Consider the following 17,064-nt stretch of genomic DNA (forward strand, 5'->3'; position numbering starts at 1 on the left):
AAAAAAACGTTGAACCACTCCAACCACATCTTGTGATACAATAGACCAGCCTTTTTGAAAGAAATTCGGTGTCATCCCATCAGGTCTTGGGCTTTTATCTGGATGCATCTGAAAAACAGCAACTTTAACCTCTTCAATCGAAACACTTTGCCTCAAACCTTCCTATTGGAGTAATCTTGCCACATATACAAAGTGGTTCAACTTTTAAGATAAATTTTGAGAATACAGATATTGAGTGTTGTACAAAAGAGACAATGACCATGTCATCTATTCTTTTCTTGTTTTTTTTAAGAAAAAAAAATATTTTTACCAAAAAAACTTTATTAATTTAATATTTAAAATGTGATGTGGGACTATAGAGAAATCTTTCAGAGTTGTCAACCACTATAGGTTACATTAACAACTTTTAAAGTTGTCAACCAATATTATGGGATGATGTGTTACTTTTAACAAAAAAATGCTCTTAGAGAAAGTGCTTGATGATGTGGTATGATGCTAACCATTAGAGATGTTTAGGTGTCACATTAAAAATCAATATTGATCCCATACTCAATTTTTTGAATAAAACTAAAACATTAAATAATAACAATTGGCATGATAGTAGTAAATTTGAAGATTGTTTATTATTGGAGTACTTTTAAAAGTAAAGAGTGTAAAAAATAATATAAAAAAAATAAAATATTATCTTTTAAATATTATATAGAGAGTTTTGATATTTTTAAGAAGTGTTACAATTGAAGATGCTTTAAAATATTTTTTATTTACTTAAAATGTGTTTTTCGGGAATAGTTAGTCTAGAATTTGCTCAACTATATATATAAAAATATTTAAACTATTTTGTGGGACATAATTTAAAACAATTGTACTCGCTATAATTAAAAGGACTTTTAAAGTACATAAAATAACTTTTTGTAAGCAATTTAATTATTAGATGAATAAACTTTGTAAACAATTGTACTCCATTGGGATAAAATGATAATCTCCTGTATATATAAGGCAATTCATAAGAGTTGAGATTGATGAATATGAGCTGTAAAAACTTACAAACTTACAGGCTCTTGTATACTTTATTTATATAGAACAAGCAATACAGAGATAACAGAATTCTGTTATGAATGAGCTGTGCAAGAGTGACAACTCTTACCTAAACCCACAACTCACTAACTAACTTTATAACAGACTTTAACTACCTTTTAACTACCTGTACTAACACTCCCCCTCAAGCTGTACTTTGAGTGTTCTAAGTAAAGCTTGTTACATAGAAATTTGAATCTAGGAAAGGACAGAGGTTTAGTAAACAAGTCGTCTGTCTGATCTTGGGTTGGAATGTAGCAAACTTGTAGCTTGTTCTGAGCAATTTGGTCTCGGATGTAGTGAACATCAAGCTCAATATGCTTGGTTCTGGTGTGGAAAACAGGATTGAGTGCCAATGATTGAGCACTCTGGTTATCACACCAGAGAACTGGAGGAGTAGTGTGAAGTTTAATGCCAAGCTCAGTGAGGAGAGAGTTGATCCAAACCAGTTCTGTTGCAGCAGAGGCAAGAGCTCTGTACTCAGATTCTGTTGAAGACCGTGCTACTGCCTTTTGTTTGCGAGAGCTCAAGTTGATTAAATTTCCACCAAGGAAGACACAAAAACCACTGGTAGATTTCCTATCATCAAGGCTGGAGGCCCAATCGGCATCTGAGTATCCTTCAAGATTGAGCAGTGTAGATGGCCTGAAATGTAAGCCAAGATGTGGGGTTCCTTTGATATATCTCAGAATGCGTTTACAAGCATTCCAGTGTTGAACTGTTGGGGATTTGAGGTATTGGCTCAGCGTATTGACAGAATAAGCAATATCTGGCCTTGTCAAAGTGAGATACTGTAGAGCTCCGATAGTACTCCTATAGATTTCTGGTTTGTCCATGCTTAAACTGTCATCTTGAGCTAATTTATTTGCTGAAATCATGGGAGTGTTACAGTCTTTTGCATCTTCAAAGTGGGTTCGAGAGAGAATGTCAGTGGCATACTTTGATTGAGTGAGATAAATGCCTGAAGCATTACGATAGGCCTCAAACCCCAGAAAATAACTAACTGATCCCAGAGATTTTAAGGCAAATTTTGTGTGCAGAGAAGTTATCAAATCTGAAATAGCAGTGGAGTTGGCACCTGTTATTAGCAAGTCATCAACATAAACAAGAACCAAGAGTAATGAACCTTGTTGATTTCTGTAAAATAGAGAGGAATCTGACACTGAAACTTTGAATCCCCATTGAATTAAGGTTCCTTTTAAGGTGTCAAACCAAGCTCTTGGTGCTTGTTTAAGACCATAGAGAGATTTGGTCAATTGGCACACATAATCAGGTTTAGTGGGATCTTCATACCCTTGAGGCTGCTGCATATACACTTTTTCTTTTAACTCTCCATTTAAAAAGGCATTGTTCACATCTATTTGTTGTATATCCCAATCATAAGTGACAGCAAGGGAAAAAATTATTCGAATAGTAGATGCTTTTATAACTGGACTGAAGGTGTTTTGAAAGTCCAAACCTGGAGTTTGTTCAAATCCTCGAACCACCAATCTTGCTTTAAACTTGTTCAATGACCCATCCTTGTTATATTTTGTCCTAAAGATCCATTTGTTGGATAGCACATGCATGTCAGTTGTTCTAGGAACCAAAATATATGTCTTTTTTCTGAGCAAAGCCATTTTTTCATGATCCATAGCCTTTTTCCAGTGTGGAATGGTAAGTGCTTGTTTGACTGACTTTGGCTCTTCATAGATTTCATGTTGAGAAGCTATAACCAGGAATACTTTGGGTTTATAGATTCCTGATTTGGACCGAGTTTGCATAGGGTGACCTTGAGGTAATGGAGGAATAGATGTAGGTATAGTGGATGTTGGAAGAACTGTGACTGCATCATTGTTGTGTAACTCAGCAGGCAGTTCAGAAGCAACAAGATTTGGTCTTGCAGACACAACTTCAGTAGGCTGTGAAGTGGCTTGTGGAGAAGGACAAGTGTTGTGTGAATTTAGAGCAGAATCAAGGTCAAGAGAGCCAAATTGGATGGTGTTGGAACTGACAGGTGAAGGCATTGAAGGAATGACAAAAGCAGGGGCAAGAAAGTTTCTGTGATATGTTGCAGATTGGGGTTTGGAGAATAAGGTAGAATATGGGAATTCTTTCTCATTAAAATTGACACTTCTTGCAATATATATTCTACCTGAAGAGTGAAGGCATCTATATCCTTTATGGAAAGGGCTATAGCCAAGAAAGACACATTTAGAAGTCTTGAATTAGAACTTGTGATTGTTGTATGGTTTAAGGAAGGGGAAGCAAGCACACCCAAATGTTTTTAAAAAATTATAATCGGGTTGCAGACCATAGAGACATTGAAAAGGAGATTTGTATTGATTGACTATGGTAGGCAATCTATTGATGAGATAGACTGCAGAAACACAAGCATCCCACCAAAAGTTCAAAGGCATTTTGGCTTGGGCTAACAAGGTTAATCCCATTTCTGTAACATGCCTATGCTTCCTTTCAACTCTACCTTGTTGTTGGTGAGTGTGGGGACAAGGATGTCTAAACAAGATGCCTAACTGCTGTAGGATAGGTTGTAATTTTCTGTATTCCCCACCCCAATCAGTTTGTAACCCCTTGATAGATGTGTCAAATTGCTTTTCCACAAGAGTTCTAAAAGAGAGAAATATTGGAAAGGCTTCAGTTTTGACTTTCATTGGATAAATCCAACTATACTTTGTAAAGTCATCAACAAATAGTATATAATATTTATAACCTTCAGCAGTTGGGTTTGGGGAGGGTCCCCAAACATCAGAATGAATAAGTTGTAGAGGCTGAGTTGTTTTTAAAGAAGAACTACTGAAGTGCATTAAATGGTTTTTGCTAAATTGGCAAGCATCACAAAATTGTAACTCAAATTTAGAGAACTTTTGTATTTATTTGTTGAAGAACTTTAGTAAGGATTACAGAGGAGGGATGGCCAAGTCTATTGTGCCATAGTGTGGCAATACAATCTGAATTTGTACAAGAACTAGAAACATTATAGGCCACATTATTCGAATTGTTAAAAGCTACAGTGGGGGAATACAAACACGAATTTGCATAAAGAAATGGTGCAGAAGAACAACTTGTTGTTGGGAGGGATAGCTTGTACAAGCCTTGACTAAGAGTTCCTTGAAGAAGGACCTGCCTCTTCATCTTGTCAATGACAAAACAATTGTTAGTATCAAACTTGATAACGACATTATTATCAGCACAAAACTGAGAAACACTGATGAGATTTTTATGAATGGTGGGAACATGTTAGACATCTTTGAGTATCAAAGGTTTAGAAAAGGAAGAAAGATAACAATTTCCAATAGCAGAAATGAGAAGAGAGGCACCATTACCTACGGTCAGCATGCCTTTCCCTTTGTAGTCAACTTTATCAGTCAAGGAATTGGCATGAGCAGTGACATGGTGAGAAGCACCACTGTCTAAATACCATTGAGAATTAGTCAGTGTGGATGCAGTAGCAAGCATGGCCTGTGCTTCAGCAGGATTGGATTCTTGATTGTTAGAGCTTTCTTCACCTTGATAGCTCAAATCAAACCGATGATAGCATTTTAATGCTATATGACCAGTGCGACCACAAACTTGACACACCGGTCGATTACCTCCACGATTATTGGGATTACAGCCTCCTCTGCCTCTTGTAGAGCCACGGCCACCTCTGGTGGAATTCGAACTTTGTGGTGGAGGTCCTTTCTTATTTGCTGCAGCATAATTCGCAGTTGGATTTTGCAGATCCAAAAGCAGCTATGGAGTTCATTTGTTCGATTCGAATTTCTTGCGTTTGGAGCAAGAATTGAACTTCTTGAATCGTAACAGTTTCTTTGGAGGTAAGATTGACAATAGCAGGATCATATTCGCTGCCTAGTCCTCCAAGAATGTACAAGATCAATTCATCATCAGAGAGTGCATGTCCAGCCGCCATTAACGCATCTCCGAGACACCTCATTTTGAGGATGTATTCATCAATCGGTGTAGATCCTTTCTTTGTAGATTGAAGCAGCCCTCTAAGTTGAAGTATTCTTGCACGAGAGGTGTTTGAGAAGAGTTGACGAAGCACTTCCCACAGTTCTGCAGCAGATTCACATCGTGCGACATGTCCAAGCATGCTTTCTGAAATCGAATTGAACAGCCAGCTCAAAAGGAACTGATCAAGACGAAGCCAGTCAGCTAATTCAGGATTGGGAAGGAATCTTGTTCCATCTGAGGGATCAGCAATAGTTGCTGGTGGTCGAGGGCGATCACCATTGATGAAACCTTCAAGTTGATGAGCACGAACAGTCGATAAGACTTGGGATCGCCAATAAAAGAAGTTGTTTCGATCGAGGCGAAGATTCAGAGGAACAAGGTGATTGGGAATTGCTTTAATAGCATGAGTCTGAGTAGTGTTGTTGACAGCGGAAGTGGAAGAGCCTTCAGGCCTAAGACCAGCTGCAGAAGTAAACGCCATTGTTGACTGCTTGAAGATCTTGAATCTAACAAAGAAAGGAAAAAAAAAAACCAGAGCACTGATACCAAGTTGAGATTGATGAATATGAGCTGTAAAAACTTACAGGCTCTTGTATACTTTATTTATAACAGACTTACAAGCAATACAGAGATAACAGAATTCTGTTATGAATGAGCTGTGCAAGAGTGACAACTCTTACCTAAACCCACAGCTCACTAACTAACTTTATAACAGACTTTAACTACCTTTTAACTACCTGTACTAACAATAAGACATAATAAAGAAATATATATATATATGGATATTAATTAATAATGGGAGATTATTATAAGTTACCATTTGTAGTCTCCAACTTGGAAAGAAGAACTATGGTAATTTTCATTTGAGTTTGAGAGCAAGCTATAAGACTCAACCTTCATCAAATAGTGAACTGGTGGAATATTTCTTATACATCTTGAAGTTTTCTAACATTATAAAAAATCTTACTTTTAGTCACAACAAAATTTATGACTAAAGATAAAAAAGTTGTGGCTAATTATAAATTATCATTATTGTGTTGTGACTAAAAGGTACTCCGCGGCTAAAAGTATTAGTCACAAAAATTACATTTTGATGTGGCTATAAGTATTTTTAGTCATAATATTTGTTGTGACTAAAACTAAATTAGTGACAACTTGTAACTAAATACCATGTTTTATTCACGAATAATATTTTGTTGTGACTAAAAGTCACATTTAGTTGTTGTGACTAAAAGTCACATTTAGTTGTTGTGACTAAAAGTCACATTTAGTCACAAAAATTTATGTTGTGACTAAAAGATTGTCACTAAAAGTAGCAATTTTTTGTAAAGATTATTAGCAAAAAATGAATTAATTTTCAAACAATATATATCATGAAATTGAAATTAATTATATGTATAATGTATATAGTAATAACGTGAATGTACCAGTAGTAGAATCCATAATGAGTGTGTTTGTGATGAATAACTAGAAAGTATTCTAGCTAGGGTTTTGAAGAAAGAGATATGTGAGTACGTAAGAGGAGTTGTGAAAATGAAATAGTCTGATTATATAGAGATACATGCATGCATGAAAACATTATCATAATTAATTAATATAAACATTATCTCAATATTAAATATTGAATCCCTCATCATATATTTTCAAGATAGCAATTTAGTTTAATTATGTTTTCAAAAAAAGAAAAATTAATATCATTAATTATAATATTTAAGCTACCATGTCTTGGAACTAGCTATAGTATCCGTCGCTTGAAGAACTATATATATATATTTGTTCTTTCAGAATTTAAATAGCCACAATTATTTATTTTGACTGTCAGAAAATTGCCAGGAGATAGAAGATGTAATTAATCTTATTTGATTTTTCTCACAACTTAAAATTCTTGAAGATATAATCTTATTTGAATTATATGAAAATAACGTATTTAATTATTAAGCATGCATGGTCAAACTAGCCATAATGCCCTTTAGAAAAGGAAAAAAAAAAAATAGCAATAATGCCACTTTGGAAAAATAAAAATAAAATAAAAAAAAAAAATCAAATCAAATTAAATAAAAATAGCTATATTTAATTTAGAAATCTATTTTAACTATTTTTCATTTTTTTGTGGGTGTATGTTGAATTAATTAGAAAGTTGAAAATAGCCATCACCACCTAGCTAGAGATCTCAATCAAATTCAATAAGTGTTGCTAACATCCTACAAAAGAAAAAACTGTTGTTAGCTGAATTTTGTTTGATTTTTCAAGACATTTTTATGCTATTTGTGATCGTGCCAAAATATTTATTGTAAATTCTAATGCTCCACAATATTATTCCTAACTTAGTTTATATTTTGATAAGGCTTAGGAGTAAGTGTAGTGACCAAGTTTATCCAATTTTATGGGAGTCCTTGTGACATTAGTTTTTGGCTATTTGCCTTTTAATGATAAATTCATTCTAAATACTCTGCTCTTCTTATAATTATAGTGATGCCTTCTCTATTAATAATTCTATTTTTTTTTTTTAACAGAATGAATTTATCATTAAGCCAATAGTCTAAAAACTCAAACAAAATACGATAGCCTCGGCCATCATACTCTCACAATTTTTAAAGAAAGAGCAAATTTAGTATGAGTATGAGCAAGTTTAAAAAACCATATTAGGGATGTCTTTCTTTTATCATTATTATGGGGAATTATCCCATATACCGGTTTTTAAACTTTTTTTTTTTTTTTTTCAAATTTACGGTTTGGATTTCTAAAGTGGTTACAATTCTAGTTGCAGTAGGGGTTTCTATACGATTTTTTGTTGCGATTTAAGTTGCAGCACTAGTTGCAATAGATGTTTTTATGTATTTCTGTAAAAATGAAATAAAAAAATTATTTTGAAGTGTAAAAATAAAAAAGCTCCTATTATTGTTAAGTTTGTACTTTGTACCGAAAATGAAATTACATGGAAATATAATATATATTTTTTGATATTACTTAACAATTGTTATCAATTATTATACTAATCTTTTGTCAAAAAAGAAAATATCATTTGTAAATAGGACTGACAATTTTGTGACATAATACATCACAACTTGAAAATGATATAAAATAAATGAATTTAGATGAAAATTTTAATTTTCATGGCAAAAATGGGGGTCTACAAGTTTGTTAAACATATTTTTGGGGTCAACTCTGAAAATTGGCTGAGATTATAATTCTAAAAAAGAACCTGTTAAACTCTGAAAATTGGCTGAGATTATAATCAAGCTAAGTGATTATATGAAGGTCGTAACGAAAGAATTTTTGCAAGAGAAATCCACCGTTACTGATCGAAATTTAAAAAGAAATAATTGTGATGAAATCCAAGACGCGCGTTACCATATAAACACTAGATTTATTTAGATTTCATACAATTATAGTTCAAACGTAATGTATTCATGTTTTCCAAACAAACATATAATAATAAATACATTTCATAATTAAAATATAAGATTTCCTTCTTTTTGCTGGATATAAAATTTCAACTGGAGATTACTAATTAAATGACAAATGTTTTATGAAATAGTAATAATAATAAAACGACTTACGTACGATATATATAAATAAAAATAAGCCATTATCTCAATTAGTTGGGTTCAATTCTCCATAGATTTGACAGAAAACTTGGATCGAGACATGACGAAGAACTCAACTTCCACAATTAGAGTATCCTTCAGAATATAGCCGTTGGAAGATTTGTGAAGATCTTCAAGTGACATAAATTCGGAACCATATCCTTGGAAACTATTAAACCATTCATCAAGTTCTGAAGAATATGAAAAGTAAAACAGCATGAGATTTAAAGAAAATCAGCATTATATAATAATTAGAAGCTTAATAATTATTGGTAATCATGACCTGAGACTTCATAGTGTTTAGAATTGATTTGATCAATTACACGAAGACAGTATTTAGCATAAATTGTGGAGTTATCTGGATTATTGGAATCAGCTGATAACTTTAAAAACATTGAAAATGTTTTGCCATCTCTGCTTTGACAACCTTTGGGATAGATAATTAACTTCCTAGAACAAAGAAGAAATATATAACAATTAATAAGTGAGTTGAGAGTAAAAATATTAGATAACATAAACTAATAGCATACCAATTTGTTCCTCCAGAATTGAAAACCTCTGAAACGTAATAAGAATCGTCCATCTTAATCTTGGAGAACCCCTTAATCTCCCAATGGAAAATAGGATTTTTTATACCTTTGCGTCCAAATACAGAAAGTGATTCAGAGTTGAGAGTGTGATTTATGACAAAAACTTCAACACCAAATGCACATGTGTCGTTGAAGAGATACCCATTAGATACATTTTTGAAAGTATTAAGTAATACCATTTGATCGAAACCCCATTCTTTTTTCATCTCATGAAAACGCTTCACAACTTCATTACACAAATATCACACATACATTAGTTAATATAATTAAAAAGAATATTAAACAAATACAGAAAATATATATGTATATATTATTAACATCCACTACTCATCATGTACCTTGGAAAGTCAAATAATTGTCGTATGTATGATTATAGATAAATAATGTGAAGTTGGCATTAACTTCCCAACCAATGGGAAGAATATCAGTATTACAAATTGTCAAGTACAAAGATATGTAGTTGTTCTTAGTATTAGACCTTTTGTCCCCATTTGGATAAAATGATAATTTCCTATGCATAAGACACGAACAAATAGTATTATAATTAATTAAAAATAAAATCATTTAATTAAAATTGAAGAAAGGTTACTAATTCGTTACCATTTGTAGCCTCCAACCTCAAAAGAAGAACTATCGAAATTTTCTTTTGTGTCTGATAATAAACTGTAGGATTCAAGTTTCATCAAATAGTGAGCTGGTGGAAGATTTCTAGTAAAGCGTAAGTACGTACCAGTTGTATCCATGATTGTGATTTGAAGAGTGTTTTGTTTTGTTTTGTTAGTTAGAGTAGATGGAATATTGGACTGAATTTATATATAGAGATTGATCAATTCTTTTCTAGAAGTCGAAGTGTCTACTTTCAACGACCAATGAAAGCATATCATAATTATTTTGGAACTGACATTTCCAAGGGTAACAATTAATTTTTACTTAATATTTGTAATATTGGTATTGGTATCTAGAAGTAGAACGACTATATTTGTTCCTTCAGAATTTCAATAGTCACAAATTAATTTGCATGCATGAACCATTCATTAATTGTCCTTATTTATAAGATGATCTCATCCCTTTTCCAAAATAAATTAATAAGATGATTTCCATGTCGTCGAGAACAGTAGTGTTGAAAATTAGCAGGAGGTCAATTACTTTAATTTTCTCATTATTATTTATAAATAATATTTTAGGTCTAATGTCCATATATCTAGGATATGTATAATAATTAATAAACCATTTTTGAATTTTATTATTATAAGAAATTTTAAATTATAAATCATCATTCCTATATTGTGACTAAAAGGTCCGTAGCTACATGTATAAGTCACACAAATCACAATTTGTTGTGACTAAAACTAAATTTGTGACAATTTATATTTAAATATTATGTTTAGTCACAAGTAACTTTTATTGTGATTAAAAAATTTGTCACCAAAAGAAGTAGTTATTTTTTGTAGTGTATTAGTGCTCAAACATAAATTTAATGGATTTAATTTACCCCTGGTAACCTTCTTTTGTTAGATTAATTTATAAATAGATGTTGTAAGCACTACTACAAAATGGGCTATTCCCAACGGTTAATAAGAGGATAAATTATGAAAATTGTTGGCAAAGATAAGAGGTTATTTTTCCCATCGGTTTAGCAACGTTGTAAAAAAAATGTTGGGATAGCTATTGCCAACGGTGGAGAACAGTGGGTAATACTAAATGGTATTTTTTAAAAAAGAAAAAAAGTTAATAGCAACGGTTTATAACTGTTGGGAATACTAAGTATACCCAACATTTTATAAATGTGGGGAATACTTAATATTCCCAACAGTGATAAACTGTTGGAAAAGGATGCATTTTAATTTTTATACAAAACTAATTATCTTGGCTCGAAATTATCTTGGCTCGAAAATTTCAGAATTCAAACCGCCTATCTGTCGTCTCTCTCATGAAAATTTTAGACCGCCACAAAAATTAGAAAATTTCAAAATTTTTAACGATATTAATGGAAAATTTCAGACCACCATTACATCAATTCCCCAAGTGACATCTCTTCTCTCACTCTCGTGGCTGAATCCTTCCCTCCGACGAGACTCACCAAACACCACGGCAGCCCGAAGATTCCCCAAGTCGTAGCCCTCGGCATTTCGTGCCTTAACGTTGTCGGGGAGTCTTCCCTTGGAATTCACCGGCCGCCGACTTTGTCTCTTCTTCACCGGTTATCTTCCATGCGTGCGTTCCTCAGGTACCATGGTTTATTTTTTTCTTAATAAATGTTTTCTAGATCTGATCTGGTTTTCGTATATGTGATTATTAGATATTTTTATTGCACAAATTAATTTGGGTGCTGTTTTCTTGAGAAATTTTAAGTGAAATGTAGAATTTTATGAAACATCTCCTTGATTCATCTTGTATTTTTGCTAAATATAAGTTTAAAGAAAAATGTATGAAGGTGAAATTACTCTCTGGATTTTATTTTGTTTAAAATACCAAAGATATTATCTGAAATGGGATTTACATAGTTGTTTTGTTACAGGATAAAATTATGCAGGGTATTTTCGTCATACTGTCATGAGGTGTACTCCAAGTTTGTTGGAATATTTCTAATCCCTAGGCAATCATTGCAGCAGCTTTTATTTCCGTTACAATAGAATCTTTTTGATTCTCTATCATTCTGTAATGATTGTTTTCTCTTTTCCACGTGTAAGGCAGGGATTTCATCTCTACCACCTCTGTAAACTCTGTGGTTAATTATAAATACAATTGCCCTGCATCAGTCTCTTTGAGTTGATCATTTTCTCTACTGCATTTCTTAGAAAATTAACTTGGTATCAGAGCTTACTTTGCCAACGCTATGTCGACTCCTCAAGATCAGACTAGTGCAGTGAACCAAGGTGATCAGACTCCTGCTGGGCAGACTGCTGGTTCTGTTTCAGTAATGGCGACTACTCCATCTTCCTCAAACCCAACACCTGTTTCTACTCCCTTCACTAACACACTCAGCCAACCGTTCTCTTTGAAACTCGACCGCAACAATTTTCCTTTGTGGAAAACCATGGTAAACACCATCATTCGTGGGCATCGATTGGAAGGGTTCATCAATGGCACACGGCTTGCACCTGCAGAGTTCATTCGGGCTGGTCCTATGGTGGAAGAAGCTCCTGGATCTGGTATGGAAGTTAACCCAGAATATGAAACGTGGCTTGTACATGACCAGCTCTTAATGGGCTGGCTGTATGGGTCGATGACAGAGGCAATAGCTTCGGAGGTTATGGGTTGTCAATCAGCCTTTGCTTTGTGGAGTGCACTTGAAGAGTTGTATGGTGCACATTCACGGGCTAACATGGACGATCTGAGAACGAAGATTCAAACCACACGCAAGGGATCACAATCTATGGCAGATTATCTCAAGATGAAAAGGATGTGGGCTGACTCCTTGGCTCTTGCAGGTGAACCTTACCCAGAGAGACATCTTATTTCTAACATATTGTCTGGTTTAGATGCAGATTACTTGTCTATTGTTGTATTGATTGAGTCTCAAGCCAATACCACTTGGCAGCAGCTACAAAGTATGCTGCTGAGTTTTGACAGTCGACTCGAGAGGCTTAATGTTCTCTCAGCAGGCAGCAAACTGGTGGGAAATGCATCTGCTAACTTCGCCCAAAAGCCTAACTCAAGTGGTTCTTCAAATGCTGGGGGACAAAGGAGGTTCAATACTGGTCAGAATCATGGCCGTGGGCAACAACAGAACACTGGTTTTACTAGAGGAAGTAGCTACAGAGGCAGAGGACGAGGGGGTAGGAACACTGGTCCAAAGCCAACTTGCCAGGTGTGCGGCAAGTATGGGCATTCTGCTGCAATTTGTTATAACCGATATGACGAAAACTACATGGGAAATCAACCAAACACTGCTGGAAATCAAGATAAGCAATTTTCTGCACTTGTAGCAACACCCGAGATGCTCAATGACGACTCATGGTACGCTGACAGTGGTGCGAGTAACCACTTAACAGCTGATGCTAACAAGCTACAAACCAAGACAGAATATGAGGGTAAGGAGTTAATCACAATTGGTGATGGCAGCCAATTGCCAATTTCACACATTGGTACAGGTTCTATTCAAACAAATACCTCAAACTCCTTATTATTAAACAATATGCTGTATGTACCCAGTATATCTAAAAATCTCGTTAGTGTTTCAAAACTAACAGCCGATAATGATGTCTCAATTGAATTCTTTCCTGATTTTTGTTGTGTGAAGGATCGAAGCACCGGGAAAGTGGTTCTGCAAGGGACTCTTAAAGATGGACTGTATCGGATCGACTCAACACCAAAACAATAACAAGTTCACAATCCTTTCTCTGCTGTTGCTGTCAACAAGCCACTTGTTACTAATGTTAATCATCATTCCCTAAAAGACCTTTGGCATAGGCGTCTAGGACATCCCTCTGTTAATGTTTTAAATCAAGTTCTTAAAATGTCAAATGTAAAATTTCCTTTGAATGAAATTCAGCACTTTTGTGATGCTTGTCAATATGGTAAATCACATGCTTTACCCTTTCAAAATTCATTGTCAAAAGCTACTGGTTTACTTGATCTTGTGCACACCGATTTATGGGGGCCTGCCCCCACAACATCACACACCAATTTCACCTACTACATTCACTTCCTTGATGACCATAGCAGGTATACATGGTTATACCTCCTTAAAAACAAATCTGATGCTTTACAAGCATTTATACAGTTTAAAGCTATAGTTGAAACTCAGTTTGGGCGAAAAATAAAGAAATTAAGGAGTGATTCAGGTGGAGAATATCAAGCTTTTTCGAGTCTTGTTTCACAGTGTGGCATTTTGTTTGATCACTCTTGTCCCAACACTTCGGCTCAAAATGGTCGAGCCGAACGAAAACATCGTCACATTGTTGAAACCGGACTCACACTTCTTGCACAGGCAGCAATGCCTCAAAAATATTGGTCTGATGCTTTTCAGACGGCAGTCTATCTAATCAATAGACTCCCAACCTCTGTCCTTAATCACAAAACACCCTATGAGGTTCTACACTCAAAGCTGCCTGATTATAAGGTGCTGAAAGTTTTCGGCTCATCTTGTTTTCCTTGTCTTCGCACTTATCAAACTCATAAATTTCAGTATCACTCTACAAAGTGTGTTAATCTAGGATATAGTGATGTTCATAAAGGTTACAAGTGCCTTAGTTCACATGGTCGGATATACATCTCAAGACATGTCATTTTTAATGAAAAAGAGTTTCCCTGTCAGCATGGTTTTTTTAACAATTACCAACCCGAGAAAGAAGTGACTGTCACTTTTCCACACTCGTGGATTAACTTACCATTCAATACAAGTCCATCTCAGTCCTCTGCAGCATCACTTTCTCAGAATTCTTCCTCACACGATCAGGTAACATCATCCTCTAACCATGGTTCTCCCATTTCTGTTGTTCCATTTCACTCCTCTGACTTGTTTGCTCAGGAATCACCTCATTCACCCACTGCCAGTTCTCATTCTCCTACACATCTGCAACATGAACATACCATTTCACCTGTTCCTCAGTTGTCTCCTGCGGCTCAGGTCGATGAACATGTCAACTTACTAGTGGCACAACCTGCTCCACTCACTTCGCAACATCCTATGGTTACTCGTGGCAAAGCTGGTATATTCAAGCCACGAGTTCTGGTGTCACAAACGGTTTCTCAGTCCTCTCGTCCTGGTTTACCACTGACTGTTCAGGATGCACTCCACCATGAGGGGTGGAATTCAGCTATGAATACTGAAAGGGTTGCTTTACTTCGCAACAAAACATGGGTGCTTGTGCCTCCTTCACCTCATTTCAATGTTGTTGGAAATAAGTGGGTCTATACAGAAAATTTTGATGAGAATGGGGTCCTTCAGAGGCTTAAGGCACGGTTGGTGGCTAAGGGCTTTCATCAACGACCTGGAGTAGATTTTGGCGAAACTTTTAGTCCCGTCATCAAAGCTTCCACGGTTCGTGTGGTATTGACTATTGATGTTGCTCATAACTGGGATATAAGGCAGTTGGACATTAATAACGCCTTCTTGAATGGTACATTGGATGAAGATGTTTATATGTTGCAGCCTCAAGGATTTGTTGATCCTAACAAGCCACATCATGTTTGCAAATTGCAAAAATCGATCTATGGCTTGAAACAAGCACCGCGGGTCTGGTATGAGCAACTGAAAAGTACACTTCTGCAGTGGCAATTTGTGAACTCTAAGGCCGATTCCTCCTTCTTTATGTTGAAGCATTCTGAGTATGTGATAATGGTCTTGATTTATGTCGATGATATTATTGTGACAGGGAGCAAGTCAAGGGAGTTAGAGAGTTTTATTTCACGGCTAAACAAGACTTTTTCATTGAAAGATCTAGGAGGACTGCATTATTTCTTGGGCATTGAAGTGTTTCGAGATGATACAGGCCTATACTTGTCACAGGGAAAGTATATATCAGAACTTCTAAAGGGTGAACATGGTTAACTTGAAGCCGAGTCCAACACCTATGACAACAGGAAAGCCGATGTCTATACACGATGGTGAACCAATGATTGACCCTTCACACTACAGAAGTGTCATAGGTGCATTACAATACTTGAGCCACACCAGACCGGACATTTCATTTGCGGTTAATAAGCTTAATCAATTCTTGAAATGTCCTACCAACACTCATTGGAATGCCACAAAGCGTGTGCTACGGTATCTCAAAGGAACAATGCAACATGGAATCCACATAACACCAAGTGACAGACTCACTCTCACGGGTTTCTCTGATGCGGATTGGGCATGTTGCCCTGACGATCGAAGATCCATTGCTGGCTACTGTGTATTCCTTGTAGATTCACTGATTTCATGGTCTTCCAAGAAGCAAACAGTTGTTGCTCGCTCTAGTACTGAGTCGGAGTATAGAGCATTAGCTCAATTGGCAGCTGAACTCACATGGCTTCAAGAATTACTCAAGGAAATCAAGTTCAAACTCCCTGCAGCTCCCATAATTTGGTGTGATAACATGAGTGCAAGCGCACTAGCTGCCAACCCAGTTTATCATGCCAGAACTAAACACATCGAGCTTGATGTGCATTTTATCAGAGACAAGGTTCTACAGAGGCAATTGGAAATCAGGTACATACCATCACACGACCAAGTCGCAGACTGCTTAACGAAAGGACTTTCACACTCAAGATTCCGGTTCCTTGTCGACAAGCTCGGAGTGACTACATCACCCTCTCGCTTGAGGGGTGGTGTTACAGGATAAAATTATGCAGGGTATTTTCGTCATACTGTCATGAGGTGTACTCCAAGTTTGTTGGAATATTTCCAATCCCTAGGCAATCATTGCAGCAACTTTTATTTTCGTTACAATAGAATCTTTTTGATTCTCTATCATTCTGTAATGATTGTTTTCTCTTTTCCACGTGTAAGGTAGGGATTTCATCTCTACCACCTCTGTAAACTCTGTGGTTAATTATAAATACAATTGCCCTGCATCAGTCTCTTAAAGCTGATCATTTTCTCTACTGCATTTCTTAGAAAATTAACTTGTTTATGAAGCAGGGATTAGTGAAACAAAGTTTCAAATACTTTGATAAGGACTCGACTTTACATGTCTCACACTTCTTCATTCTTTTCATATTTTCCTTTATGATTTTGCACAAGAAAAATTATTTTGGGAATAGGTGTTAGCTTTGGAATTAGGACATGATTTTGGGAAAAAGATTATAAGTTTTGATTTATCATTCAACAATTTTTTTCCTCGATACTTCGTGTGATAATTTTACTTTTGCTTGAAAAAAATGTTAGACAATTTATATGTATAAACTGAAATATATGTATGTGTATATAAAAT

At 35.3% G+C, this 17,064-nt stretch overlaps 1 protein-coding gene across 1 annotated transcript; it reads right to left on the reverse strand.

Annotated features, from left to right (window-relative positions):
* Positions 1 to 8,636: 8,636 nt before the first annotated feature.
* On the reverse strand, positions 8,637 to 9,948 carry LOC115720713 (MATH domain and coiled-coil domain-containing protein At3g58400-like). Its single transcript, XM_030649880.2, has 5 exons — positions 9,806 to 9,948; positions 9,544 to 9,716; positions 9,146 to 9,431; positions 8,899 to 9,065; positions 8,637 to 8,806 (listed from the first exon to the last, which is right to left on the reverse strand). The coding sequence occupies exons 1-5, from the start codon at positions 9,946 to 9,948 to the stop codon at positions 8,637 to 8,639; spliced, it is 939 nt and encodes a 312-aa protein (XP_030505740.2).
* Positions 9,949 to 17,064: the final 7,116 nt, after the last annotated feature.

Source organism: Cannabis sativa, chromosome 2, assembly GCF_029168945.1.
Source record: "Cannabis sativa cultivar Pink pepper isolate KNU-18-1 chromosome 2, ASM2916894v1, whole genome shotgun sequence".
Classification (NCBI taxonomy): Eukaryota; Viridiplantae; Streptophyta; class Magnoliopsida; order Rosales; family Cannabaceae; genus Cannabis; species Cannabis sativa.

What these genes read in the sequence shown, in the direction of transcription:
- LOC115720713 (XM_030649880.2), bottom strand. Translation starts at nt 9,948, where the DNA reads ATGGATACAACTGGTACGTACTTACGCTTTACTAGAAATCTTCCACCA. An exon ending in AATTCTGGAGGAACAAATTG is followed by an intron (nt 9,066 to 9,145) that starts GTATGCTATTAG and finishes TCTTTGTTCTAG; the next exon opens with GAAGTTAATTATCTATCCCA. An exon ending in TAAACACTATGAAGTCTCAG is followed by an intron (nt 8,807 to 8,898) that starts GTCATGATTACC and finishes CATATTCTTCAG; the next exon opens with AACTTGATGAATGGTTTAAT.